The 26,537-nt window shown below is 38.3% G+C and overlaps 1 protein-coding gene across 5 annotated transcripts in view; it reads left to right on the top strand.

Moving 5' to 3' along the window:
* The window catches only part of DIAPH2 (diaphanous related formin 2), a 171,011-nt gene that overhangs the window by 50,618 nt on the left and 93,856 nt on the right, over nt 1-26,537 (top strand). For all 5 annotated transcript variants that reach the window (XM_066182235.1, XM_066182233.1, XM_066182237.1 and 2 more), the window contains 5 exons: nt 9,021-9,122; nt 10,511-10,605; nt 12,312-12,413; nt 17,841-18,080; nt 22,472-22,601. In XM_066182235.1, coding sequence (XP_066038332.1) covers nt 9,021-9,122; nt 10,511-10,605; nt 12,312-12,413; nt 17,841-18,080; nt 22,472-22,601 — 669 coding nt within the window. The remainder of the gene's footprint in view (nt 1-9,020; nt 9,123-10,510; nt 10,606-12,311; nt 12,414-17,840; nt 18,081-22,471; nt 22,602-26,537) is intronic.

Raw genomic sequence — 26,537 nt, 5'->3', positions numbered from 1 at the left:
ACATTTTGGGATACTTAGACCCCAAGAAAGCTGTTCCAAGGTGGAGCTAATGTAGTAGTCACACACACACAACCATCCAAGGTTGACTTCAGGCTGGTTGAGCCCCTGCCTTTCATGTTCAGCAGGTGACTGAGAGCAGATGCTCAGTCAAAAGAGTAAATACATGTAAATATATATTAAATGTTTGCTTCTTGATGTACACAGAATCGATTAAACAGAAATGCTTCTCAGCTGCCAGCAGCTGATGTTTTCTCTAAGCCAGAGGTCACATCTTTACACGTAGTAAAGTCTTCATTGTGTTTTATCTCCAGTGAACTCAAGATCTTTCAGCACTTATAACCTGTGCCATTGCACTTCTCTTTAAGTTCAAACAGATAAGTTGATTTGCAGAATTTTAACCCTGCTGCTTCTGCTCATCCTGGTTTGCTGCCTCCTTTTTCTCTCATTGGAAGTCTCATTAATAGCTCCTTTATATTTATTTCTCTGTGTTTTCAAAGACTGCCCAGAGAGGCAGACCCCAGATTGTGCATGATCCACAGAAGATACAGTAAAGCATCCATCTGGCCATCATCCAGAAAATATCAGTGGCTCTACCCCATTTATTGAGGGGCACTCACAGATGTGGCTGTCACCAGATGCCTGCCTGCCTTGCTGTTGGTTTTTCAGAGTGACATTTAGAATGCCAGAAACCTTCCGGTGTCTCAGGATATTGAAACTCTTGGGACGAAGTGAACTTGTTCAAGTGATCATTAGTCAGGGTGATGGGGACAATGGGCAATGCATCTTCCTTGTGCCTCTTCCAAGGCAGCCACTGCCCTCTGATGTGGCTGCTTAAATCCCGGGAATTCTGCTCCAAGGGCTGCAGGGAACTTGTCACAACATGTGTGTTGACATGTGGTTAGGTTGAAAGGGCTGCTCTGTTTAGCTTCCATGCAACTCATTAGATTTATTTGATACCGTCCACCACAAAGCCAGTTTAAACATTTGTTTGTGCAGGACTAATTTCCCAATGTTTTATCCTTATTTCTGTTGATCAGCTATCAAAGCTGTGCTTACCAGTCAACCTTATGGGGCACTGACTTTTGCTATTGAAATTAATAGAATCTATTAAGGCAGATAATTTCCTAATTATTTTTAATATGATCCTTTTACCCTGTCAAGTTCTGCTTTGGCCCTGAAAGCTTCTCTTTGAATTCTCTGGGTTTAATATAACAATAAATACCAGCTAATGTCAATTTTGGTTTTTTTTAATTTTTATTTTTACTCTAAATAGGAGAATAGAATTCTTTTAACTGAACAAAATCAAATTTCTTGTGTACTTAGTCAACGGAAATGCAACATTGTATATTTGATTGTAGGGCAGAGTGTATAACCAGAATGAGCTATATTACACTAAAAAGTCAAACAATTTGGAATTCAATATGTGTAAGTATTTTGCATGCCATGTTAATTTAAAATCCTGATGATAGAGAAGTGCTTTAAAAAGAAAGAGAATACTAAAATGTCTGTTTGGACATGTGTATTTTACTTAGTGTTTCAATATTTAGTCAGAATTGTTAAATGTCAGATATCACAGTGATAGAAGAAATCAATTTATCATTTCATTTTTACTAACATTTTAGTGTGTTCCATTAAACACCAATATCTAATTAACTTGACTGTATAAAAGGGTTTTTGAATCTTGGGATCTCAGCTTCATAATTTGGAAAGTTCCTCTGGGAAATGTGATTCCCACAAGTGTGTTTGTTTGTAGAAGTGAGCCTTTTATGGGCTTCATCAAGGGGAACAGTAGGTGAACAAATACTTTACAAGATACCTATTTATTAGACTTCTCATAGTAATAAAAGAAAATGAGTTTGTTAGAATCTTGGTAAAATATGACAGCAGTTTCATTACTTCTTTTTTTCTGAGTTGTGATACTTTATTTTTTTTCTTTTGAAAATTGTATGGATAAGAAATGCATCAGAATCTGGGAAATAATTACAGCTGTCCTGTCTCAGTTTGGTGGCGATGGTGGCCTGATGTCAGAGGAAAAAATATAACGGGGCCATGTGACTGTTTAAATTAGAAATGCTATTATGGGCAGCATTTTATTTACATAGGCAAACATCTTCTGTCCCCCACTGCAAGACTTCCTCTGTGAGTTCTGAAGTGCAGGGACCTTGGCCAGGCACTGATATTGGGGCTGTGCAGACCTCAGTGCCCACCACACCCCAAGGGATCAGCAAATCCTCCAGGGGGAAAGCTTGGAGATGTTGGCAAAGGCACAAATGGGGTGCATAGTCCTGAGACTTTCTCCCATTCTCAATATTCGTGGAGAAAATGGGAGAGAAGAGGTCATGGAAAAGGCTACTGGGTTTATTCCAGCTCCTTACAGCGCATCTCCAACACAGTAAATGAGGCCCATGGAGGGAATTTTCAGTTTAATCCTTGTTTGCCTGCTGTTGTTTGATTTCTAATGTTCCTCTGGATTTCTGCAACCATTTGTGTGTCATGAATTGTTAATATTTGCTCACTGCCTTACTGCAAAAGCAGCATCTTTCACAGTAAATAGGAGGGGGCAAAATCAGTTGTGAAATTGTGTGTGGGTGTCTTTGGGATGTTTTTCAGTGTGTGTGTGTGGGGAGGGGTTGTTTTGGTTGTTGTCTTTTTTTTTTGATTTTTTTTTGTGGCCAAGGCATCTCCTTGATGCTGTTGATAGAGAACTGAAAGCCATCCCAGTACAGAGTGGGTAATTAAGTCCACTTTAGCTGTACAACTTTTGCTGCACAAGTTCTTGCTAGAGACTGACAATTAGACTATTTACAACCAATTCAGGGCAATTTTAACAGAGCAAGGAATATTTCATGTGAAATTAATGGTAGTCATTAAATGTGGTGGTCAAATAAAGTAGCAATCAATTATAAGAACAATTAATAGGAATACAGATCCCCTGTTACTTTTTTTGCAAAACTAATTTGTAAAACTAAGTTATGATCTTTTTTATTCTTCCACAGAGCATAATTTGTTGGGTTGATGCCACTTCCTTCAGCTTGATTACATTAATTAGGCAAAAAACATACAAGATTGCAAGAGGTTCCATGTTTTTTCCTCCCCGTTAGTTTTTTTTTTTTTTTTATCTTGAGAGCTCAGTGTAAGATTTGCTTTTAGATCAATTGCTTGCTTTGTAATAATTCTTTTTTTATTGCTGCACCAGATATTGAGCTCTTCTGATTGCAGAAAGGACAGAGTGACAGCAGGAGTGCTTAATTAATTTTGCTTCAGGAGTTGGTAACTGAGTGATTTTAGGTGAACTGAAAAATGCCAGGTGGCATTGGGAATAAACATGAGATCCCACAGCTGCTGCATGAATTGACAGGAGGCGTGGCTGACATCTGCTGATGCTCTTGCATTCCTCTCTGGATATTTGGGGAAACTGTTTGCTGGTTGTCTAAGTTAGAGCCCAAATGACAGAGTGAAGGCTGTAAGTGAATTTGGATGCCAAAGCACCTTAGTCTCAGTTGATGAACTGTGTGGCACCTGTTCTGCAGGATGGCTGCTGTCATCCAGGAGAGTCTTGTGGCTTCAGCTGTGTGAACTGTGACCTCTCCCAGAGTCTCTCCTCTGAATATTCTCCGTGTCACTGGTTGCAGGATGGAGAATTCCTCCTTGGTCCTGCTCTGGTTTCTCCTCGCTGCCAGCATCAGGGCAGTTACTCTGCTTCTCCAGGTAACCAGGGACAGGAGCAGAGGACATGGCTTTAGTTTGCACCAAGGGAGATTGGGATTATGTATCAGGAAAAATTTCTTCACAGAAAGGGTTGTCAAGCATTAACACAGGAGAGATGGGCCATCCTGGAGGTGTTCAGAAACTCCTGGATGTGGCACTTGAGCACACAGTGCAGAATGTGGTGGTGCTGGGCTGCTGGTTGGACTTCAGGACCTTAAAGGGCTTTTCCAGCCTTAACAATTCCATGAATCCGTGGACACGTTTGCACTTGCTGATGATCAGCAGGTTATTTGTGCAGTTTGGCTTGAGCACACAAACTTTGTCAGAGTTCCTGCCGCTCCCTGCAGCCACAGCTTGGACGTGGTTCATCTGTTGTGCCTTGCAAGTGGCTGGAGGAAGGTCAGGCTGTGCCCCAGCTGTGCTCCCTGTCCCATTCCCTGGGTCACTCCAGCCTGGGAATGCTGTGGGCACACCAAGGGACACCCTTGGGGTGGGTGTATTGCTGAGGGAAAGGAACAATGCAGATTTGAGACTACTTTGTGTTTTACTTTCCTTCTTCTCCCCCTTCATTCGACTTCTAATTCCATCTTCAAGTGCCTCTAGGAATACCACAGAAATGGAAAACTGTCAGTAGCATTCCAAGATGATCAATTTAGCCAGACTTCGAGCAGTTTTATTGTGTTGCAACAGAATTCGCTGAACTTTTGTGCTACAAATTACTTTCTAATCTTTCAGTGACATTCCTAGCTCCTTATTTCATTTTTCTACTAAGTCATGTCATCAGGAGGTATTTTTGGGGTTTTTTTTTGGGGGGGGTAAATTCAATATAATTATTATTTTCAGCTACTCAAGGCTCTTCTTGTGTGTGTAGTTTACATCCCTTGCAACTGTATGTACACTTAATTTCTTTCTCCAGTATTCCTGTACTAGCCATATCTCTTCTCTCAGGTAGAGGCAATAACAAAGTAGTTAATCTCTTTTGTATATTTACATCTACTGCCAAATACTGGTAAATGCAATTGGGAAGCCACTTGCCAGATGGAAATAAGATGAAATTACTCATTCATTTCCCAAGACAATATAAGGATGTTTTTGTTCACTGTGTGTACAGACTTGACAGAAATTGGAGACTTAGGCTCAGATTAAGGTAGGCTAAAGTTCATCTAAGTATCTGCTTTCTCCATGCTATAATTCAGTGTACTCCTTTCTATCTCCCTTTAATTTTCATCCTCATCGTATTCATGACTGACAGTTTTTGCTGTTAATTCTTTATTATTCATTGATAATTTAAAGAAAGAAAGAAATTTCATATGAGCTGGACATTTCAGTTCATAATAAAATGCTTTAACAGCTTCAATATCATTAAATAAAATCACATATATTTCAGCAAATCGGTCATGGCCACTTCTAATGCTATTCAGCAGCTAAATTAATGAACAGGTGTAAAATGATAATTTTTGAGAATAATGTATGCCTTTTTTTTTTATATTACAGAAGTACAAAAGTACTGATGGCAGAAATTTTTCCTAATTAAGTCTCTAAAGTATTTCAACTGTTTGTGTATGTTCTTTGCCATGATTATCATTAGACTTGCTTAATGTATTTTAAACTTACCTAACGTTTTGTTTAGGGTTTTGTATGCCCTGGCTGGGTTTGAAGGGTTTTAAGCAGGGCACTTCCAGTGGGATTAGATGAGTTCCCAGCTGAAGGTCTCACTGAAGGCACAGGTGGAGCTGCACATGCGCTGGGAAATGTCAGATCAACAGCAAACAATGCCTTGCAGCATCTTGCATCAGCTTTTTCCCTCCAACACCGATAAACAAATGTATTACTGCTTGCTTAATAGAGCTCTAAATTAGAAAAAAATAAGTTCTGTAGTGTTGGTGTTTACATCTCTGTTTTCTGGTCTCCAGAAAGAATCTGTGTGCTAAAGCTGGCACATCATGCCTCTCCTTTGGCTTCGTCATAGTGGCTCTCTTTCCCTTCCCACTTCTGTCTGAGGTAAATGCTAAAGAAAAGCCCACCCAAAACCTTCTGCAGGTCTAACTGGTGTGAGATAATTCTGCATTAGTGTCTCAGCAGTTCCGCTCCCCAGGACACACTCACTGCTTCAGACCTGAGTTGAGCTGTTCCTTCCAGTGTTCATCAGTTGTGGTCAGAGAGTAAGGAAGCTTCCCCTCTTGTTTTAAACTCACCATTTCTGGCATGGAAACCTGAGTATGGCAGTCACCAGCTCTATGAGTCTGTAAGACTTGCTGGTTTGGAAAAAAGCTGTTTTGGAATGGAGATGTAAGCCAGTGCCATTATCAAAGTGCTGTAATGAATTATCACAGCACTGAACTCCAAGGTCTGTATGAAGTAATACAGCTGCTTTAGCTTTCAGATTGATTTTTCATCTTGCTTTTCTGAGCTGCCCTGTGCTGTCTGCTATAAAATCCTTCTTTCATCTCTCCCTTTGGTTCTGTGGCATCAAACCAAAAAGTGTCTTATCTTTAAACAGGCACTTATGAAAGGAAAACCTGACAAGGGGCAGGAGGTTGGTCAGCAATGGTGTATTGAATTCTGAAAAGTATCAAGTATCTTTTTAATTGAGTTATTTTTCAAAATTCCGTAATCCGTGGTTGTGTTACAGTTGAATCACTGCTGAAATGGACTGTGTGATCAGAGCCTCTGGCAGAAGAGGGCTGAGCATGGCTTTGGAGAGCTCTCTGATGCTCCATGTCATCTCAAGCATGGCTGGAACAGTGGTGCAGAGATTCTAGGAGTTGTCTAATCTAGAAATTTTAGTAGCATCTCTTTCTGCCTGTGAATTTGGGCTTTGTAAGATTGGTGTTGATGCTGTATTGTGACTTCAGCGCAGTCACACAAGCATCTGGTTCTAGTGTTTCTCTGGTTTTTGTGAATTGCCATGAAGTGAACTTTGAAATCTCATGTGTGGAAAGGTAGAACTTTATGGGAAGAACATATTCTCTGGCCTTTTTCAAGTAGAAAAAAATTAATCTAACCTAGACGTCTAATGTTTGTGAAATGGATGATCTATAAGTAGTGCTGTTGCAGCCCTTCAGGCCTGAGTAGGTGAGAGTAGCTGTGGTTTGTTATAAAAGTTTGGATTGTGTGATCTGCTGTGGTCTAAATGTAGTTCCTGATTTTACAACCAATAGAGGAGCGCACCTGCACACAGGTGAGGAGGAGTGATAAGGGAAAGTGGTTCTGTGCCCTGTACAGGCAGAGTTACCACTGTGAATTTTGCCTCAGCTCATCCTCTGCATGTCTGTTTCTGAAATATTATGTGCTTAAACCCCAAGCCACTTTTCCTTTTTTGTTGCTGTAGCAGCTGAATAACTTTATACCTGTTTTGTATTGGGCTGGTGTAGCACCTTTGCCGTTGAACTCTTGCTCACAGGTGCATTTGTCACTTGCTTTCTGATTTACCTGAATTATCACTGTAGGAAGAAATTTTCCTTTCTGTGAGGGGATATTTGGGCACAAAAAAAAATTTATTACTCTTGTTTTCTTTTCCTGTTACTTCTGCAGTTTGCAAGCCAGGAAACTGGGTGTGTGTTTTATGTAGGTTTGTCCGTGGTGCTGCCAACTCCTGAGACAAGTCTGGTACCCTGGCTGGGAGGCGTGTGGTGTTCAGTGCTTTAAAGACTCCATCCATGGAGGTCTGGAGGCTTTAACTCTTGAACAGGTCAACAGATCAAGCTTGCAGTAGGTCACTCATCTCCTTGAATCATTCTTCTCAGCAGACTCAAACCCAGGCTTTGCACCATCTGCTGTCACAGAACAGAACTCGTAATCCTCGTTGCCTCCCTGCGGGACAGCCGATTTTTTAACTCTTGTGTGTTTTTTTTTTTTGTTTGTGTTGTTGAGCACCTGGTCTTATTTCCTTGTTTAATTGAGAACAATTAGTGAGAAGGGCCTGATTACTGGATGAAGTGTCACTTCAGGATTTTAAATGGAGCTCATTACTGCTAAGGGGTCAGTGCTGGGGGGAATTCTGAGGCTATCTGGTGATGTGTAGCTCAGGGCTTGTACAAGCACCAAGCCAGCTGCTCATGGGAGGCTTGCAGGGAAGGGGAGGGCATGGGAGGAGCAACAGCTGCTTTGTTGTTGAATCCTGTTTTTGGTTCACTTTTCTCTGATTTTGGCACTTTAGAGGTAGCTGGGGCTGAGGGCAGTGCCTGGGTCTGGCTCAGTTAGCATGGTATGGACATGCCTAAGATAAACTGATCATTCAGGGCTGTAAACCCAGCAGAATTCCTTTATGCCAGGTATTTTCCTGGTGGTAATGGGTGTAAGGAGACAAATGCCCATTTTCTACATTCTTTTATTTATTTTTTTTTAAATTAAAGAGATAAAATCTCAGTTTCAATCTTGTTCTTCACACTAAAAATTAACAGTTTTTTTCTTAGGAAATACCTGTAATGAAACCCATGATGGCTCATTACAGTGCAACAAAAAATAGTGCTCAGAGAGCAAAACCACATTCAGTCTGCTTGGAACTTCATCTTAATTTGACTTTCCAGTTTTTCAGTTACTTTTGAATGACTTAAAATATTCATTAAGTTCAATTAATGTTAAGCATATTAAGATTCTATTCCTTCAGTGCCAAATATATGATATTTAAAAGGAAATAAATCCTTGTTAATGGGTTTACTTAATGCTTAGGAAAATTCTGCGAAAATTGACTGTTTTAAATTATGCAAAAAATCAGCTTATATTTTAGGTACTCCAATGCCACATTTCTTTCCATATAATTTAAAGTGCTGAACATAAGGCTAGTGAATCTTGCTAATTTAAAAGAAATCACTTTAAAATATGCACTGTTTTTTTTTTAGTTTTGCTCTTTACCACTGACAAGGCAAATAATTACTAAAAACATACCTTTGTTCAGTGTGATAAATATGAGATGTTTTATGTTGTTGGTTTTGGATGAAGAACTTATAAATATTATTCATGTTTCAATAGAGGGCACTCATGTGCTTCGAGGTAACAGCAAATCCCTGTTTTTAAAAATGCTTGCAATGAATTGGAGCTGAAGCGAAATTTCATGGGTTAAAATACATAAATATTATCTGATAGTGCTTGACAAAATTGCTCATTGTCATATTTTTTATTTCTTGTTCCTTTCAAATTTGGACATTTCTTTTGTTTGTTTGGATATTTTACAGTAGGTTGAGGCAGTGCAGTCACTTTGCCTTGAACTGATTGTAAAAGATGTATTATTATGGCTTGCTAATGGACATGCTGTTAGCTAAGATTGAACAGTTGTAATAATGAATAGAATTTAATAAATACCTACTTTCCAGCCAAAAAGCCTGTAGAAGAATCAGAAGAAAAGAAAGCAGCTCAGTCAAAGAAGAAGATCAAAGAACTAAGAGTTTTGGATGGAAAATCTGCACAAAATCTATGTAAGTGATGTGAAGGGCATTAGGTCAATGTCTAAGCAACATCTGCACCTCACTGTTCATAAATTGTCTTCTTTTGTTTACTTGTGCAATTGCTTTATTCTAAAAACTGCTAAATTGAATATGAGCCTCAAATTCAGAGGTGCTCAAATATAGTCTGAATTCACTATATAACTTGGGAAAAAACGAAAAAATGTGACAGAAAAATGGGTTATTGGGGTTTTTGTCATTTAATTCTCTCAATTATTGCTCTGGACTGAAAGTACAATTAGATGATGATCACTAATTTGGGCACAGCACAGTGTGGGTGGGTTTTGTGGGATGGCGTTTAGAGGCCATACCTAATTGTTCCTTCTGGTCAGAGCAATGAAGAAATAGAGGTTTAAGGGAAGATATTACCAGATAGGCTACAAAGGTGCACCTACTGCTGCTGTAAATTGTAACAAAACCAGCCCACTTGTATCATTTAACTTGCTTCTTCCCTCTTTCGTAATGGAGGGAAATCAATCATTAAGAGTGGTAGAATCTTTTATTTGAATCAGAAACACCATAAATGTCACTAGTCCAACCGTGCCCATGGCAAATGTGTAAACCCAAATGTGGGCATTGTTTAGTACCACATCCGTGAGCAGAAAATGAGCTATGACACGATTGATAGAAAACTTCAGATTTTGAAAGCATGGATGCAGCATAATCAGCCACAGTAGTTAGGCTGAATATAAAGCACTGTTTTACAGTGTTATGCTGATCCATCTGTTAAGAATTCTTTGTAGTTTACTGAATGGGGCTCTCTTGAGATTTTTATAACATTCTGATATCAAATTGCTTTGAGAACTCCATCTTTGAAGGGTTTGCATTATGTGTGTCTCCTGTATAAGTTCAGATACCCTAAAAGTGGTGGAGTTAGGGTATTTTTCTTACTTTTGCCCAACTCTTCATTACCCCTGTGATGACATTTTTTCCTGGAATGTCACATAAACATAATTTACCGAATTGTAAGTGCAGTACAGCTATTCATACGAGGTTATGGAAGCAATAATAATTATGATAGATCAGGATATCTGTTATTGGCTGAGTAGGTATGTTTAAGTAGGAATGCAGGTGTTATTCATAAAGATTAAACTTTATTGGAAAGTAACATTGCTAGGGAGCAACTGAGGCTGATTTAAAAGTTGAAATTGTTGTCATAGTTTCATTTCTTAGAAAGGAATTTCATTACAAGTCAAATTGCAGTAGTGTGTCTTTCCAGCATTTGTTTATATGGGAGACTTCTTAACTGTGAAACACAATTTGGATAGAGAGGTGATTTTTGGGTTGCTAGAAATGGTTTGCCTTTGTGTATCAATCTTTTTTGACCTTTTTGATTTTAATGATGCATTACTGAATTTCAGCAATATTTTTGGGTTCCTTCCGTTTGCCTTATGAAGAAATAAAAAATATCATTTTAGAGGTTGATGAGGAGAAGCTGAGTGAATCCTTGATTCAGGTATGTGAAATTACCTCTGCTTTTGGTTATAGCTGGTTTTCCACATAAAAATGGCACGAAAGAGTAAGAATTCCAGGGCAAGACATGGTATCAGTTGTGTTTCATTGATTTCACTTCAGCTTTTAAATACGGTCACATGTAGCACTAAAACTGCCTTTCAAAGACACTGTTAACAAAATAATTCCTTGGAATTTCCCCTTCCAAAAGGAAATCCTTGAGAATTCTGGTGTTTCAGCATCAAAGACAAGCTGAAGATGGTTCAGGCTGGTGCATAATTAAGTTTCACGAAGCTTCTTGAGGAAACAGCTCTGTAACAGCTCTGCCTGTCTCTAGTGAGGGGTGAAACTCCCTGAATGTTTCAGGGTACTGCTGCAGCTCCAAACCTAGCTGTAAATCAAACTTGCTCTCAAGCTGGCTGAGTCTCGTTTTGAGCCCCAAATCTCTCAGCTGGAGAGAAGAAAGGATGGAATGCAACTTCTTTACATCCCTCTCTGATTTACTCCCTCTAGGAGGAGGGCAAGTTTGTACACGGCCCCTTGTGATCTCTGAGCAGTGACAGTTCAGCAGAAAAGCATGGAAACCCTAAAATTCACAAAGATTTAGCACCCCAGCAATGCTGGTGTTGTTTTATTTAACATCGTACACAGATTCAGATTCCTGGTACCATGCTGGGCGTCGATTTATCCTTTCATCCTTCCCTGTCTCCTGTTTGCATCTTCATCCCATTCCCCCAAGGTTTTTTAAATCAATTTCTTCTTTCTGTTTTGGACCTGCAGAGTGGTTATTCTGGGGACTCTGGTCTGAACTGAGTTGCCTCAGTGTTTGAAAATAAGTGCAAAGCCCTAATTTTATCGAGGACTTGGTTTATTGATCAGAGATGTCAAATCAGATGATTAAGAGAGCTTCAGGTTTAGTAAAATCAAGGCAAAGGAGCAGCCCCACCTTGGGTAGCTGAAGTGCAGAGTAGTTTCATATTTATCTCCACTACAAAGACATTATTGTTTGGATTTCAATTTGTGTATATATGAAAATTTAAATGCAATCCACATTTTCACTGAGTATTCCTTAAAACAAACTATTATTCAGTCTTAATAGAAATATTTTAAATACTTAGCTGTATTTTGACACCTGAAGATCATACAATAACTCACAATTATCTTTGGGAAGATGGATAAGATTGCAAGCAAATAGAACTTTTTCCTGAGTTCCTGTGTATTTGCCACCCAAAAGATCCGGACAATTTTGGGATGATGACTTTTTTTTGCAAGGGTGTACTTTTAAGTGTATTTTGTGCACAGATACTTTGAATGCCTAATGATTGTGGGGTGGGTTTTTTTTCCTACTTTTGTCATATTTTACGCAGAGCAGTTATTTCTTGATTGATATTTAATGAGCCAGATGGAACCATTAGGGCACAAGGAGATTGTAGAGGGACAGAACTCCTTGATGCTGTCAGACCCTGAAAAATGATACTCTAACCTTTTAATACATTCTTCAAATCAGAGACTGTAGCAGAGCAGCTGATGTCTGTATTAAATAATTACTGCTTTGATTTGATGTTTATATAATGTTAAAGCTGCGTAAATAAAATAAGCGTCCCGTAATTTCCTTGTGCATTTCCATGTTGTGGTATTTTAAGCATGTTATTTTTAATATCCTGGGTAGTTTAATGTAACAAATTTGATATAATGCCTTGTTTGTTTTAGAACCTGGTGAAGAATCTTCCTGAGCAGAAAGAACTCAATGCCTTAGCTGAATTAAAGGATGAATATAATGATCTTGCCGAGCCAGAGCAGTTTGGAGTTGTGGTATGTATTAGTGCAAGGATTAACTGCAGAGTTCCATTTTGGCACATAGAAAGAAATAAATTTAGGGATAAAATCTTTTTGCTGGTGTTTCTGCAAGACCTGCAGTAGGAAAAAGTTACTACTTCCTGTTGGAGGAGTATTCAAAAAATCTCTTTAATACGTATTAGGCCAGCCTGGGCAGGGTCCTGACCAACTAGGGTTGGAACTAGATGATCCTTGGGGTCCTTTCCATTTGAACCCCTCTGATTCTGTGATTCTGTGTGCTTTTCTGGAAGGAATTACAGTATAGCATTAAAAAACAGGCACTCCCATGCCGGACCACATCTTTTGTCTGCCTGTCTTGCCTTGAATGTTTATTAAACAGCTCTGAAGAACCTTTGCCTTCAAGGAGATGAATTTCCAAGAGCCCATAGAAGACCCAGTTACCCCATGGCACCAACAACTGATAAATTTCTTTTGTATCAAAACCTGTAAACAGCTGAAAGAGTTACTGTGTCCATATCCATATTTTATATGGATGCATGCATACACATATAAAACATCTGTATTTATACAGACACAGACTTGCAAAATGGCTCAAGGAGGGGTGTGAATTTATATTGGAACTGAAGTTGTAGCTTGTGTTCTGCCCCTTTCAGTAGCATTCAGTCCCTGGATCTGTTCAAGAGCAGTGTTAGAATGGCTGGGGCCTCTCATGGAAGGAAATTCCAGCATTTCCATAAATTATTTAATCCGTGCTGGTGGCTGAGGGTGAGTTATTGAGTTAGAGTTCTGTGCCAGCCCTTGGAAATCACTTTCTGCTCCTGGTCTTCCAAAGACCTCCTGAGTCTTTAGGCAAATGAGCTCCTGTTTTCACTTCCCTTCGTCAGCCTAAGAGATTAAAATGATGATGAGAGCCTCTGTAACGTGCTCAGGATTTATCCCCAACTCCACAGGAGCTACGTTTGCTCTTGCTGGATTTTTGAGGCATTATGTACATTAAAATGCATTAAAACTGAAATAGAGGCCTCTTAAAAGACTTTTTTTACTAAAAAGCTCTGATTTGAGCATAATTTGGCTTCAGAAGTGCCTTTTGAGTGATTTTTTCAAAAATTATTTTTCAGTTGGGAAAGTAACAGAATGTGGTTTGTCCTAATGAGATTTTTGGAGAGGATTTAGAAAATGAAAGATATCAATGCCTTCTTTTGAAAAACTTTAGCCTATTGATTTCCTTTTTTTCTTTTTTTTTTAAGTAAATGGCAAAAAGTTCCAAAAATCTTTTCTTTCCAAGCAAAGATGAGGAATTTTGGTAGGAGAGGGATATATTAGTTAGTGTTACTGCAATAAGTAAAACATTTCCATTTATGGCTCAGTAACAATCTAAAAATCTCTATAAATACATATTTGCTGCTTTCTTTGAAGCAATAATAGCATGCATATATGTTTAAAATAGTAAACACATCAATGTATTATGCCTTTAGACAGACCAAAAATGACCCGTGGATATATTATGTGTGTGTATATTATGTGTATTGTCATATATGTATATATTTTATATTATTTTTAATATACACCTGTTTATGGGTATATTCCACCCTACCCAGATATTATCAAAGTAAGAAATTCCTTGGGTTTTGTGCAGAGAGAATATCTGGAGTGTGTTGAAGGGAAATGCACAATGGAATCAGACAAGGTGGAGGTGTTAGGACAAAGGAAACCTCTGAGGTTTGGGAATTCTGTTCAGTTTCCTGCTTAAAAACAGCAAAGAAATTGGCAAAATTGTGCATAATGACCTTGATTTAAAGGGCTCTGCAGGCATCCCTCCATTTTACTGCTGTAAATTCCTTAGTGCATCACCCTGATCTTCCTAACTTGGATCATGTCCTGCACTGCTCCCTCCTTCTGACACACATTCCCTTTTATAAGCACCACCCCTGGCTTGTCTCAGCTGGTATTTCTGGATTGGGATGCTGCTTTCCATATCTGCGGCTTGTGGATTCCCTCAGAGTTAGGATTCCTGCTGGACTGAACCTGGGTGGGCTTTGCCTTTTCCTCCGGTTATTGAAAAAGCCATAAAACTTCCCTTATTTCCCAGCAGTACCAGGATGGCCACAGTCACTGTTCCAGATTTGCGTTTCAGAGGAGACACTGACTAGAGAAAGTTGAGAGAGTTTCCAAATATTTAATATAACATTAATTAACAAAAAGTGCTTAATCAAACATCTCCAAATGGTGCTATTTGCCTTATGAAGGAACCAAGTTTCCTGAAGCTTGTTTGCTTATTCAGCTTTACCATCTGCTTTAATAAAAACCAGTACTTTGCCTTGTGGGTCCTGCTTCTGCCTTATTTCTAGAGGCCTCTAACTGCATTACTGGTCCTAAAATGCTGTGTTTGTTTCTGATTTTGGTACCGTTGAACTATCCATTAATGTGGAAGAAATGCAGCTGAACTTAAAGTCTTGACTGGAGTTCTTTCTTCTAATGTGTCAAGTTAATTTTGAAGTTTCTCCTTAATAATAATCTTAACCTTGACTTTAGGAATAGAAGACAGAGTACTTTAAATAAAATTTCAAGTGTGTCCCCTTATTTTTATGTAAATTTAGGTGTGTTAATTATTAAGATATGCTAATTGGATAATCACTTTGCCCATCAAATTTAATAAAGGTTGGAATAAGTTGCTGAAAATTCGTGTGGAAAAACCACACTTAGTCTTATTTGAAGGGACCGATTAACTTAATATTCAGCTGATATGTAAATGAAAATTAGAATTGCATTTTCATTTAGATGAAATGTTAAAATCAATTATATATTCTAATTAGTTATTGGAACTTTTTGAAGTTATATCCTGGGATCAAAAAAGGCACCACAACTTCCTGTAAAGGAAAGTTTGCATTGATGTTGAAGTAGAGCAAGAAAAACTGATTAGCTGAATCAGCTGTGTAACATTAACTTAGCTGGGCAGTGTCTTACCTGAATTCTACATGTAAACCTTGTGTTCAAGAGTTAATTTTTTCATGATATGGGGCCAGCTGCAAATTCAGTAAGGAACTGCATTTCCACTTCAGTGCCAGCTGGGCATTTTTAGTATCAATAGCATAAATTTGACTGAAGAGTTGTATAACCTTGCGCATTTTCTGGCCCTTTTTTTGCTGTCTAACCAGTTCAGCTGTCATGAGCAGTCCTGACTGGGAGGCAGACAAAGTGGGGAGAATTGTACACGTTTATTGTGCCTCCATTGGTTTAGAGTCATTCAGTCTTTAAAATTGAATTTATTGGCTGCTTGTTTGGCCTCATTGTAATTTTGTGAGCTGCTGCAGAATTAATCTTCCTGGAACATTTCCAGGGAAAAAAAAGAGGCAACTTTAATATAACGCAGGTAAGAGGCTAAGTTGTCCTGGTAAGTTGACAAATTTTTATTAGAGGTGTGTCAGCTTTTTCTTAGGAAGTGAGGCAAATTTAATTGTGCTTTTTGCCTTTCTCCAATAGCCTTTGATCCTCGTTTTAATACAGGGCTTGAGAATTGAATGATGATAATAAAGCATAAAGAACTGAATAAAGAACTTGATTAGGTAGAGAGTTCAGACAAGACCTTTATGAGAGCCCAGAAGGGGGAATAATGACATGCAGCCCAGCACTGACAGTCAGCTGGAAAAGAAATATCCATTTTCTTACCTCTTTAACTGTGTGCGGTGGAAGCCAAGAGCTTGCTGTTCCATGCACCTGTTTGAATGTTTCATTTTTTATATGCCTTTGACACTAATTTTATTTAGAGCCATAAAGAATTTGTGCTTTCTAAATGAATGTAGGCTTTGCTCCTTTACCTAATTCCGCGGGATTCCTCGAAGTTCAATATGTGCTCACCCTTCCTCTGCCGGTGAACACAAGGATTTAGAAACAGGCCCACAAAAGGGGAAACCAGGACAGGGTGTGGCAGGAGGAACTAAAATAACATTTGTGGCCATCTCCTACTGATACCTGATGGGCATAATGTGTATAAAAATGTTTGAGTTTTAAGGAAACAACGCACATGAAACAGCTCTTAGGAAATTATCAAGACAGTTTTAAAATATTATGTAGGTCAGGGAATGAAATTAAAACTCACTGCTGGGTTGGTGGTCAAAAGCTAATAAATGATCAGTGTTCCATGACAGTGCACAATATTGAAGGAAGAAAGGACATTCTCTGAAGTTTAAAGATTATTCTTCACAAATGTTTATGTCACGCTCTCCTGTGGCCTTGTACATGTTTTGTTGCACTCTGGTTTTGGGATCTAAAGCTTTCACAACTTTTTTCTGTGCCATTTTGAGTAAAAACAGCAATTGGAGATTGTTCTACAAAAGTTAAAGCAAATTATGTGATTAATTTTAATTTCCATCTACTGCAGATTAGTGTAAGTAGATCCTTTCAAGGCAGATGTTTTCCGTATGATATTTCTGAAATACAGAATGATTAGAAGAATAATGTTTCAAGACTTTCAATGATTTTGGCTCATAGAGTCTCACAGAGAAATTTGTGACAATGGAGATTTATAAAAAAAGATCACTAGTTCTGCTGAAATGCTTCTTTTCTGATCCTTTCCTTTTCCTTGTTCCAGCCTGATCATAGGAATTGTTTGAGACCATCTGGAGCGCCTTCATGTTTATGTTCATTTTAGAATGAGTTCATTATTATTCAGGCCACTCAAGTTCTTCCTGTGAAAGTTATTGCTGCTGCTCCTGGTTGGGAGATAACACCAGTAGAAAAATCCTGGTTCTTCAAAGTGCCATGGTCAAATTTTGGCCGACAGAGACAGGAGCACATCAAAATCTTCCTGTTTTGGTAGTCAAGATCTGTGATTTGTCACATAGCAAAGCTTTTCTTGCTGAGTGCTCCAGGAACACCACTGATGGTGAATACATTGGGGAAGAAATCTTTCTGCTATGTAAAACGAGATTGATGATGTTCCAAATCTTCCTTGCAATTAAATTAAAAATTTCAAGTTGTTTAAAAACGCTCAGTACATCTTTTTTTCCTAATTTAAATTTCTCTTGTGAATTACGGTGTGCAAAGTGGGAGGAAAAAGCTCTGATCACTTGTGCGAAATATGAAAGACATGGCCGTATTTTGTTACCTAGCCTGGTGAGTTTGGTCTTGGGGATTTGAATTAATGAATCAGCATTGTAGATTATTTTCAGTATCTCTGTCATTCGCCGTGTTACAAGCTCAGGATTTATAACCTCCCATCTTTTTATCAGAGCAGGAAGGAATTAGTCCTGGGCTCTGTTTTGCCAAGTGTGAAACACAAAGGTGGTAGGATCCTGGGATGCCTGGAAATACAAGATAGGCAGTGAAAGCATGCAGAAAAGCTGTGGGCTTGCTGGCTGCACAGCACTGGGGTTTTTAATGTAAGCTTTCCTCCTAAGCAAGCATTATTTTTTTTTTTAATATTTTGATGTATTTGTTGTGCAGATGAGCTCAGTGAAGATGCTGCGGGCGCGGCTCAACGGGATCCTGTTCCGGCTGATGTTCGAGGAGCACGTGAACAACATCAAACCTGACATCATGGCAGTGACCCTGGCCTGCGAGGAGCTCAAGAAGAGTGAGAGCTTCAGCAAACTCCTGGAGCTGGTGCTGTTCCTGGGCAACTACATGAACTCGGGCTCCAGAAACGCACAATCCCTCGGCTTCAACATCAGCTTTCTCTGCAAGGTAAGCTGCAGCCATAAAGCACTGCAGTGCAGCTTGGTGAAACTCAGCACACAGGATAAAAGTGCCCAAAGCAGGGAAAAGCATCAGGCAGTGTCACTTACTGCACCTCTGTCTTTAATAATGGACAGGGAAATACAGACCGAGCATTCCCAGGATTCCTTCGATCATTTTAAGGTCTCTATTTTTTGCTCCTAAGGAACGTATTTCAGCCTTCAGGCTTGTCTAATGGAATTTGGGAGCCTTCATTTTGCATTTTGTTATAATAACTCCTTTTTCAGACCGGTGACTATAATTTAGTTGACTTTCTGCCCCGTGTTAAGAAAATTTTTTTTCTTTGAGTCAGCTGTCAGCAAGGTGGAAGATGTCTGTGTACACACTTCTGTGTGCAGAATACACACATTTCATGATGCAGAATCCTAATGTGATGAATTCACTTTTCAGTAAAACCGGAGTTTTGTATTGATTTTTTTTTCTTGTTTCTTGAACAATCTTAAAATTATTTGTCTGTTTATTGGATGCAGTACTTATATTATACAGTCTGAAAAAAGGAGAAGAAAAAAGGCAAGTATTGATCTGGGATAAATGTTGGGTTTTGGAAAATAAATGTTTTTACCACAGAGCTGATAATTTCATACACAGAGATCTGTTTTTCTTACAACTTTTATTAAAACATGATAAAGAAAAGAAAGCACAACTCCATCCTGTCTGGACTAAGCTAGAAGGCTAATGACTGAATAAGTAATTGCAGATCCTTAAAACAGATTATCTCTCTGGATGTTATATTGCAGTGTATGATGTTATTGAAGATAGAAATAATTTGTAAACAACCTTTGGCAGAAGGCAGAGAACTTAATTTTGTTCAAATAAGAGACATCAACATCAGAATTCCTGGGATGTATCAAGCAAGAGCAGCTATTCCTGTGCCTGCCCCAGAGCATCTTCATTGCCTGACCATGGAATGCTCTGTAAAAATAGAAACACGGCAGGAAAAGTGCTCAGGCTGAGGGAGGCTGCTGTAGTAATTCACTGAAGGTGAAATTTGCTGTGTTTGTTTAATGTGTCCAAAGGATCCAACTGCTTTTTGAACCCCCAGTGCACCAGGAGCCCCCCTCAGGAGTTCCAAAATTCTGCTCCGTGGGAATGGAGCTGAAAGGAAAGAGGTTTGTTTTAGGGATGTGCGGGTGCAGCTGCTGTGGTACTAAATTAAAGTGAAGACCAGCAGCTCAGTTTCAATAAAGCTTTTGCAGCATTCTGGCTGGATCAATGTGTGTTTTATCTGTTAAGTTCTGGTATGTTACTTTTTGTTCATGGTGCAAATAGAACAAGACAAGCTGTTTATCCAGTCTGAGTATTACTGATGAGGGGACATTTATTGTCCAGCAGCCCTTGTTGTGGGAAGGGGGGAAAGATTTCTAGGGTAGGAGAAGGTCTGTAATCTCATAAAAATCAATAGAGAGCCTTTTTATAGCTATAATAAAGTGTCACTCCAGTGATGGTTCATACATAAATTTTACCTTGCATTGGCTGTCACGTTTAACCCTCACACCTGAAAGCTGCATCCAGAAGTACCTGGGAAAAACCCAGCCCTCTCCTTGCTGGGTTATGATGTGATTGGCGTGGTTTAAATGCTTTACTCTGTCTAAAGGGAGAGTTTTGTTCTGGTGGTGTTTTTCTGGCTTACAGAATTAAACATGTTACTGTGTGTATCCCTTGATTTGAATGGTTGTGCTGTGTTGTGCTCTGTGTACCTTGGCCTTTGATCCTTTCCCAAGCAATGGATCTCATGGTATTGACCCTCAAATTGATGCTTCAGCATTCAGCTGGTGCTGCTTTCTGTAGCCCACACTGATCTACCCATTTATTTCATTTACTTGTAAACTGAATGTGTTATTTCCAAACTCTGTCTCTTGTGCAAGGAAAGGCCATAGACTCAAAACCTGTATTTTAAAATTTGAACACCACAGTGTTAAAAATTTATCCTGAATCATAGTATGATAGAATATCCTGAGTTGCAGGGGACCCACGAGGTTCATCAAAGTCCAGCTCCTGGTCTTGTAAGCACAACAAAACAGGCTCTTTTTGCTTTCCATCCACTTGGCTGGAGCATGTAGAACAGCAGAAACCAGGCTAAGCCATTAGGTTTTTTTACAAGCCAAGGAATGTTATATCTATTGGGCAAAATTACTGCAAGCAAAAAGCTGAATATAAAGAGTATTGCATTTATATGCAAAAATTTAAAAGAATGGGTGGATTATTGAATACAAGTATATATTGAATAAGAGTACGGGGTGTGAATATAGACACAACCATTCTGTCACCTGCCCAGTTCCTACCTTTGATTTTTATTTTTGTATTTAAATAGTATGTGCTAAGCTACACTCAAACAGCCCCTGTCTTATTTTTCATAATGCTAGTAGGCTTAGGACTTGATTTTTAAAGTAAAGATATTGATTCTAAATATCAGGCAGACCTATCTGTCTCCATTGTGTTCAAAATCAGGATGAATATTGCAGACTTGATTATGATTGTGCCAAAGAAATGAATTGGATAACATTTGTCCAAGTTCTAAATAAATGTTTACTGTAAGGTGCTAATACTGGCTCTCGTTATGAGATTGCTCTTGGTGGCAAAACATGTTCCTGTTGCAATTTGACAGCAAAATAATTTTTGTCCATTTAGGAAAAAAACATGCTTTATCCACTTGATGATGTCAGAGAGATCAAAGACTGCAAATCCCACTACTGTTGTTCACAGACAAATTGAAATGCAATTTCTTTTTTCCATGCAGATGTTTAGCCCGTAAATCTACGATTTTTTTTTCAAGTCAGAAGAACTTCTGTGTATGTAACGCATTAAAGCCCTTTAACTGCATACCATTACTGAGCATTGTTTAGTCTTTAATCGCTGAATTGGTATGAATTAAATTGCTTTCTTAATTGCCTAAATACCTTATATTTTTAAAAGCCTGTTTTTCCACTGCACTCATTTATTCCTAACAGGGTAATCCTTAAAGCTGAAAGGCCTCTATTAAATTGAACATCGATGGCAAGCCTGTCATGAGGATTATAGAATTAGAACTTCAAGTGATTTAGAGAATGAGAAAACAAATAGGAGATTTTACACAAGCATTTATGTATTCTTCTTAAATAAATCCTTTATTTCATTTATTGTGTATGTTGTAGCTTACTCCTGTGTAAGAACTGTACCAGATGAGTAAAATGCTGTTAAAACAATTCTTTCCAGATGTATTACTAATTCTGTCAAGTGAAGTGTTCTCAAAATCTTACATACACCTGCTCTGTCTGTTGCTGTTGTGAAGAAGAGATCACAGCTTCTGCCACATCTTCCATCAGCTCACACATTCCTTCTTTACATCTGCACAAAAATGGGCAAATTCAGAAATTTGGTCTTAAATTTGTTCTCTCATTCTCTTAAATTCATGACGTTCCTTTGCCTAGACTTATGCACTCTGCCATGGGATTTAGCCATAGGGTTACAGGGAACATGCCACTGGTCCTATATTCTAACAATTAGTTCAGAGTTTTAGTTTAACTAAAAAACCCTCATTTCAGCAGTTCATGCACTCAGGCTAATGGAGAGCAGAATGTTACCACTTCAAAGAATACTGATTTATTCCAGGCCACTAAAAAGTGCCTCTGCAGTTGAAAGAACAGCAAAAATATACATTTACCTGTTACTTCCCATTGTGCACAGTTTTCCTCCAGCTTTTCATAAATTCAACTGAATGCATTAAATTTGCTTTAGCTACAGTCAGGATTACCTTTGCTTTTTTTTTTTGTAGTCATTCTGGATTCCAGTAAGGCAGGGTGCATTTATTTTGTGTGTCTCTATAGAATTGGCCTCCAGGTCTTTAGCCTAAAGCAGCGTGGTTTAGATTTTGCTCCAAGAAAAAACTGTGGATTTACAACAAGGAGTTACTTTAATTTGATGGGTCAAAATGCAAATTCTGACTGTTAGCATGATGTCCAGCTATGCAACTTTTCAGGGATTCCTTTAGAGATTTAGCATTTATGGAACTGAAGGAGTGTTCTAAATTCATTTTTGTTTATTCTCTGTTCACAGCTGTTTTTTATCTGGGGGATTCTAAACTGGCAATGCTAAAATCTCAGAACTTTATGGACTGTCTTCAAGTCTTGTTCTCATCGAAATTAATCATTCTTCCTTAAAATACATCATAGGGTAGATTCCTCTTCTAGTCCTGAATTATGAAGAATTCAAGAAATTTCATTTTTTAAATCTGTTGATTTGCAGGTAACACATGTAGGTAACTTTTTGCTAATAAGTTGAAGTCTGCAATATTCACTTTATTGAAACATTTTAAGAATTTTTTTTTTTCCTTTTTGTTTTTTTTCCTGTGTTCCCTTTTTTAGATTCGAGATACCAAATCATCAGATCAGAAAACCACCCTGTTGCATTTTCTGGCAGAAATCTGTGAGGAGAGTTACCGGGACATCTTAAAATTTCCAGATGAATTGCAGCATGTTGAGAGTGCAAGCAAAGGTAAGCAAACAGACAAACCACCTAAAGGTAACAGTTGTTTGCTTTGACGTTAAATACTTTCACTATTTCATTTGAGAGTGTGGAGTTATGTAACCTGTAAGCATTGATAATCCATGTGGATTGTGCCTTTCTGGTATTTACTGAGCTGAGAGGAAGGAAAAACAGTAGGAGAGCAACTCCTCTTTTTTCTGTAGTAGGCTGTGAAAATAATAAATTTATAATTTATATTTATACAATGTAAATATATAATATTATAATATATAAATGTATTTACAATGCAAATTATTGTCTTGTCAGTGAGGTGGTTGAAAAACCATGGCTCAGGAGTTGTGTCAGCAGTGCCATGGTGATGTTGAGGCTCCCGTCACACCTCTGAAGAGTGAGCTCTGTGTGAGCAAGGAGCCTTCGCACTCACACAGAGTTCCTGCTTTCCACACCTGAGAGAGAATAACAAACATGCCCTGGGAAAATCCCAGGCTGCATATGAATAGACAGAGTTTAATTGTGCTGCACAGGCAGCAATTGATAATTATTTGTGGTCAGTCAGCAGTCCAGGCTGGGGGATAGCTTAGTTCATCTGTTGGACAGGTTTTCCTGTGGCACAGGCTGTGCTGCTTTGGCACACTTGGTGCTGAGTTTTCTGCTGAGGCAAAAGTAGGTGGTGGATGAAGATAACGCAGACTTTTAATTTGCCCATTTCATCAGAAGATAAATACCTGGGCGAGCACAGGAATATGAAGGAAAGTAGAGGTGAGAAGTAGTTGGATACACATTTCCACCAGCTCTGTCCAGGTTTTCCCCTGGAAATTTTTGTCTCCTTTTTTTCCAGTGTTATCAGTCAATGTCTCTCTTCAGTGCAGTGATTAGCTGTTAGACAGATACTTTATTAATTAGGCCATCATTTGCTTTCAGTTTGTGTTCTTCTGTCTCAAACTGTCTGCTGAGAGCGGAACTCCTGTTTCCCCAAGGACCTGGGGAATAGTTCATCCATCAAACCCAACTTTGCCTTTGTTTCATCTCAGACTTCTTCACACTTTTATGTCTCTTCTTTATCATACCTTTTTTTTTTCTCCTCAAACTTTCCAAGCACCTTTCCATATTTTTTTTCTGCACACAACCTGTGCTTTATTTGTATTGATTAAATGTGTCCCTGCCTCACTTTGCTGCAGGATGGTTCATTGGCCTGAGTGCCTGGGGACAAAATTGGATTGGTCTGGGAGTATTGGGGTGTCTGTGCAGGGCCAGGAGCTGGACTCAATGATCCTTGTGAGTCCTTTCCAGCTCAGGATATTCTGTGATTCTGTGAACTAACATATTAATGAAATTATTTATGCAAGTAGCAGTTTGGCATCTTATCTAAATTCCAAAAATGTTTTCTTCCACTTGATAATTCTTTTCTCGAGGTGACTTTTAATCTTTTTTTTCTTCTTTTCTTTGTAAAGTCTTCTGGTTTACCAGGCACTTTTGATGATCTTTTATGAATTTTCTTCTGTGGCTGACACTTGACCTTGCAGCTTTGAGATTTTTATAGTTTGATTCAAAGCCTCTGATGTTCTGTAAGTTGACTTCAGGAATTAAACTGAAAGAGTCAGTAAAGTTTAGTTAAGCTGTAGCATCCTAAACAGAGAAAGCATATTAATGGGAGCAAAGCCTTTAATAATTCTGATGCTTAGAACACATATGAAAAAGATTTTATTGCAGTTAAATCTGTTTCGTTCTGTAAGATAAAAGCTACATTTCCTATAAACAGCACTGATTTCTAGCAGAGCATAAATTACTGTTCATTTTTAATGACCAAAACTTCTCCTTCAGCCCTTCTTTGCTCTCTGGAGCAAGGCAGATTTTTGGCAGAATAAACGTGATTTGTGCAAGTTGCTTCAACTCTTCCCCATGGTCCTTCTGGGGGTTTGTTAATTGTAAATGTTCATCTGCTCTGTCACATGTGGTGCTTTTTCTGTGTAGGAAGTTGAAATGCTTTGCATGGAGGAAATTTGCACTTCCTATTTATTGTTTGGTGGTTTATAAACCAGCGGTTTTGGGGATGGACAGTTGGGTTTATTTTTCCTTTGGGAAGCCTCTTTTGGAATAAATTGGCTGGATATGAGGATGCTGTCATCAGTTATTCATAAAATAGGAGGAAGTCTACCAGCAAGTATTATCTCTGCATGAATTTTAAATAAGGAAATATGAGCTAGGCAGGTGAGTGTCATTACTTGAGATGGATGCTGGTACTTTTTAGTCAGGAGGCAGCCTCCTAGTTTGGGCTGTACATAACATTCCAAATGCTACGCTTGGCATCTGCAACTTCTTTTCAATCTTAGCTGCATATTCTCAGTTCCATGTAAAGAAAAAAAAAAAATCCTGTTCAGCTTAATTTTCATAGAAGAATAAAGAACCAGCATCTGAACAACGGCTGATTTTTTTTTTTTTAACTTTTTAAACAAAGAGCAGATAAAGCATAAAACTGGATTTTAATATGAAAAGGTCAATGGGATTAGATGAACTGCCCATGCATGTACTAAAATCTTCAATAATCTGATATTAAGTATAATAAAATAGTTGATCTTTTTAAAGATGGAAGATCAACCCGCAGGTTTATGAAAAATAAAAATAAATTAGGAAACAGTTTTATTCTGGAAAATACAAGCAAAGGTCAGAGTGATTAACTATCAAGAGATCATTGGAAAATCATTTCTTCTTCCTGGAGGCAGACTGTGAAAGGAAAACCAATCAAAACTCACATGGCAGTGGCAAAGTGCATTGTTTGATGTCAGTGATTTTCCTTTTCCTGTTGTCCCTTGGAACCAGGTCCAGCCTTGTTGGCACATTCTTCACTTCACTTGTTATCCCACTTGCTGCTTTTCATGGTGTTTGCTCTTACTACTTTTTAACCTCAGCTTTTTATTAAATGCTTGAAAAATTCCCATCCCATTTTGGGCTTCGGTCAAATTTCCAAATGAAAACAAAGAGCTTCCTTACAAGCCAGATATTTCCAGACAGCCATGTGGTTAAAAGTATAATTTGGAATCAGTCAGAAAATACATGTATTTTTAAAGTTAAGGCTCTCTGGAGTGTCAAGCCTCTCAGAAAAAAAAATGCAATAGGTAACACACAAAATTAAGATGATTAAAATAAGTTAGCCATGTATTTTATAACAGCAACTTAATTTTAGATATTAACAGCAACAGTTTTGCATCCCAGTTCATAATTTAAACATTGTGAGTGCAAATAATAAAATATAAAAATAAACCATAGCAATGTCTTTATCTGTTGAATATCATGTTCCTGACCTGCTTGCTCTGTCACAGAGGGGTGTTCAGGGTCACAGCAAATTGAGATTAACTGTGAAAGTGATATATATACATAATATAAATATCTGTACTTTTTAGTCTCTTTCAGTAATAACAAGGGCTTTTTTGAGCACTTAACACACTGAATTCCTTGCCTGATATAAATGCGTGCCACTTTTAAAGTGTTGTTGAAAGTAAAATCAAGTGAAAGGTGCCTTGTGGGGGTGATTAGGTCTGTTCAGTGGACTAAAAAATACCAATAACAGCAGCACAGATTTGTCACTCACGTGGACATTGAAATTTATTTCATTGATTTGCAAGCATATGGTTCTGATGGTTGAGGCATCTCTCTAGAAAGGCCATTAGCAATCAGAAACACTGAGGAATGCAAATATGTGTATACTTTTTATTACAAATACTGTAATAAAATATTAATTTTGAGATTTTATACAGGTGCTTCACTGTGATTTAATGGCATCATTTTAGAATGGGGGAAATATTTTAAACCATCCTGTGCTACTGGCACTTTGAAGTACAGCAATTTAAAGCATGCTCATGAGCAGCAGCCGTTTTTCTGTCAAACAAAAGTTTTATAGTTTGTTGCAGCAGAAGAAAACCTGTGTTTTAGCAAGGAGATCTGCAGCAT

The sequence above is a fragment of the Chamaea fasciata genome, unplaced genomic scaffold (assembly GCF_029207755.1).
Source record: "Chamaea fasciata isolate MVZ Bird 193981 ecotype frontalis unplaced genomic scaffold, bChaFas1.0.hap1 SCAF_4, whole genome shotgun sequence".
NCBI classification, from domain to species: domain Eukaryota; kingdom Metazoa; phylum Chordata; class Aves; order Passeriformes; family Sylviidae; genus Chamaea; species Chamaea fasciata.
This window is presented reverse-complemented; position numbering and strand designations above follow the sequence as displayed.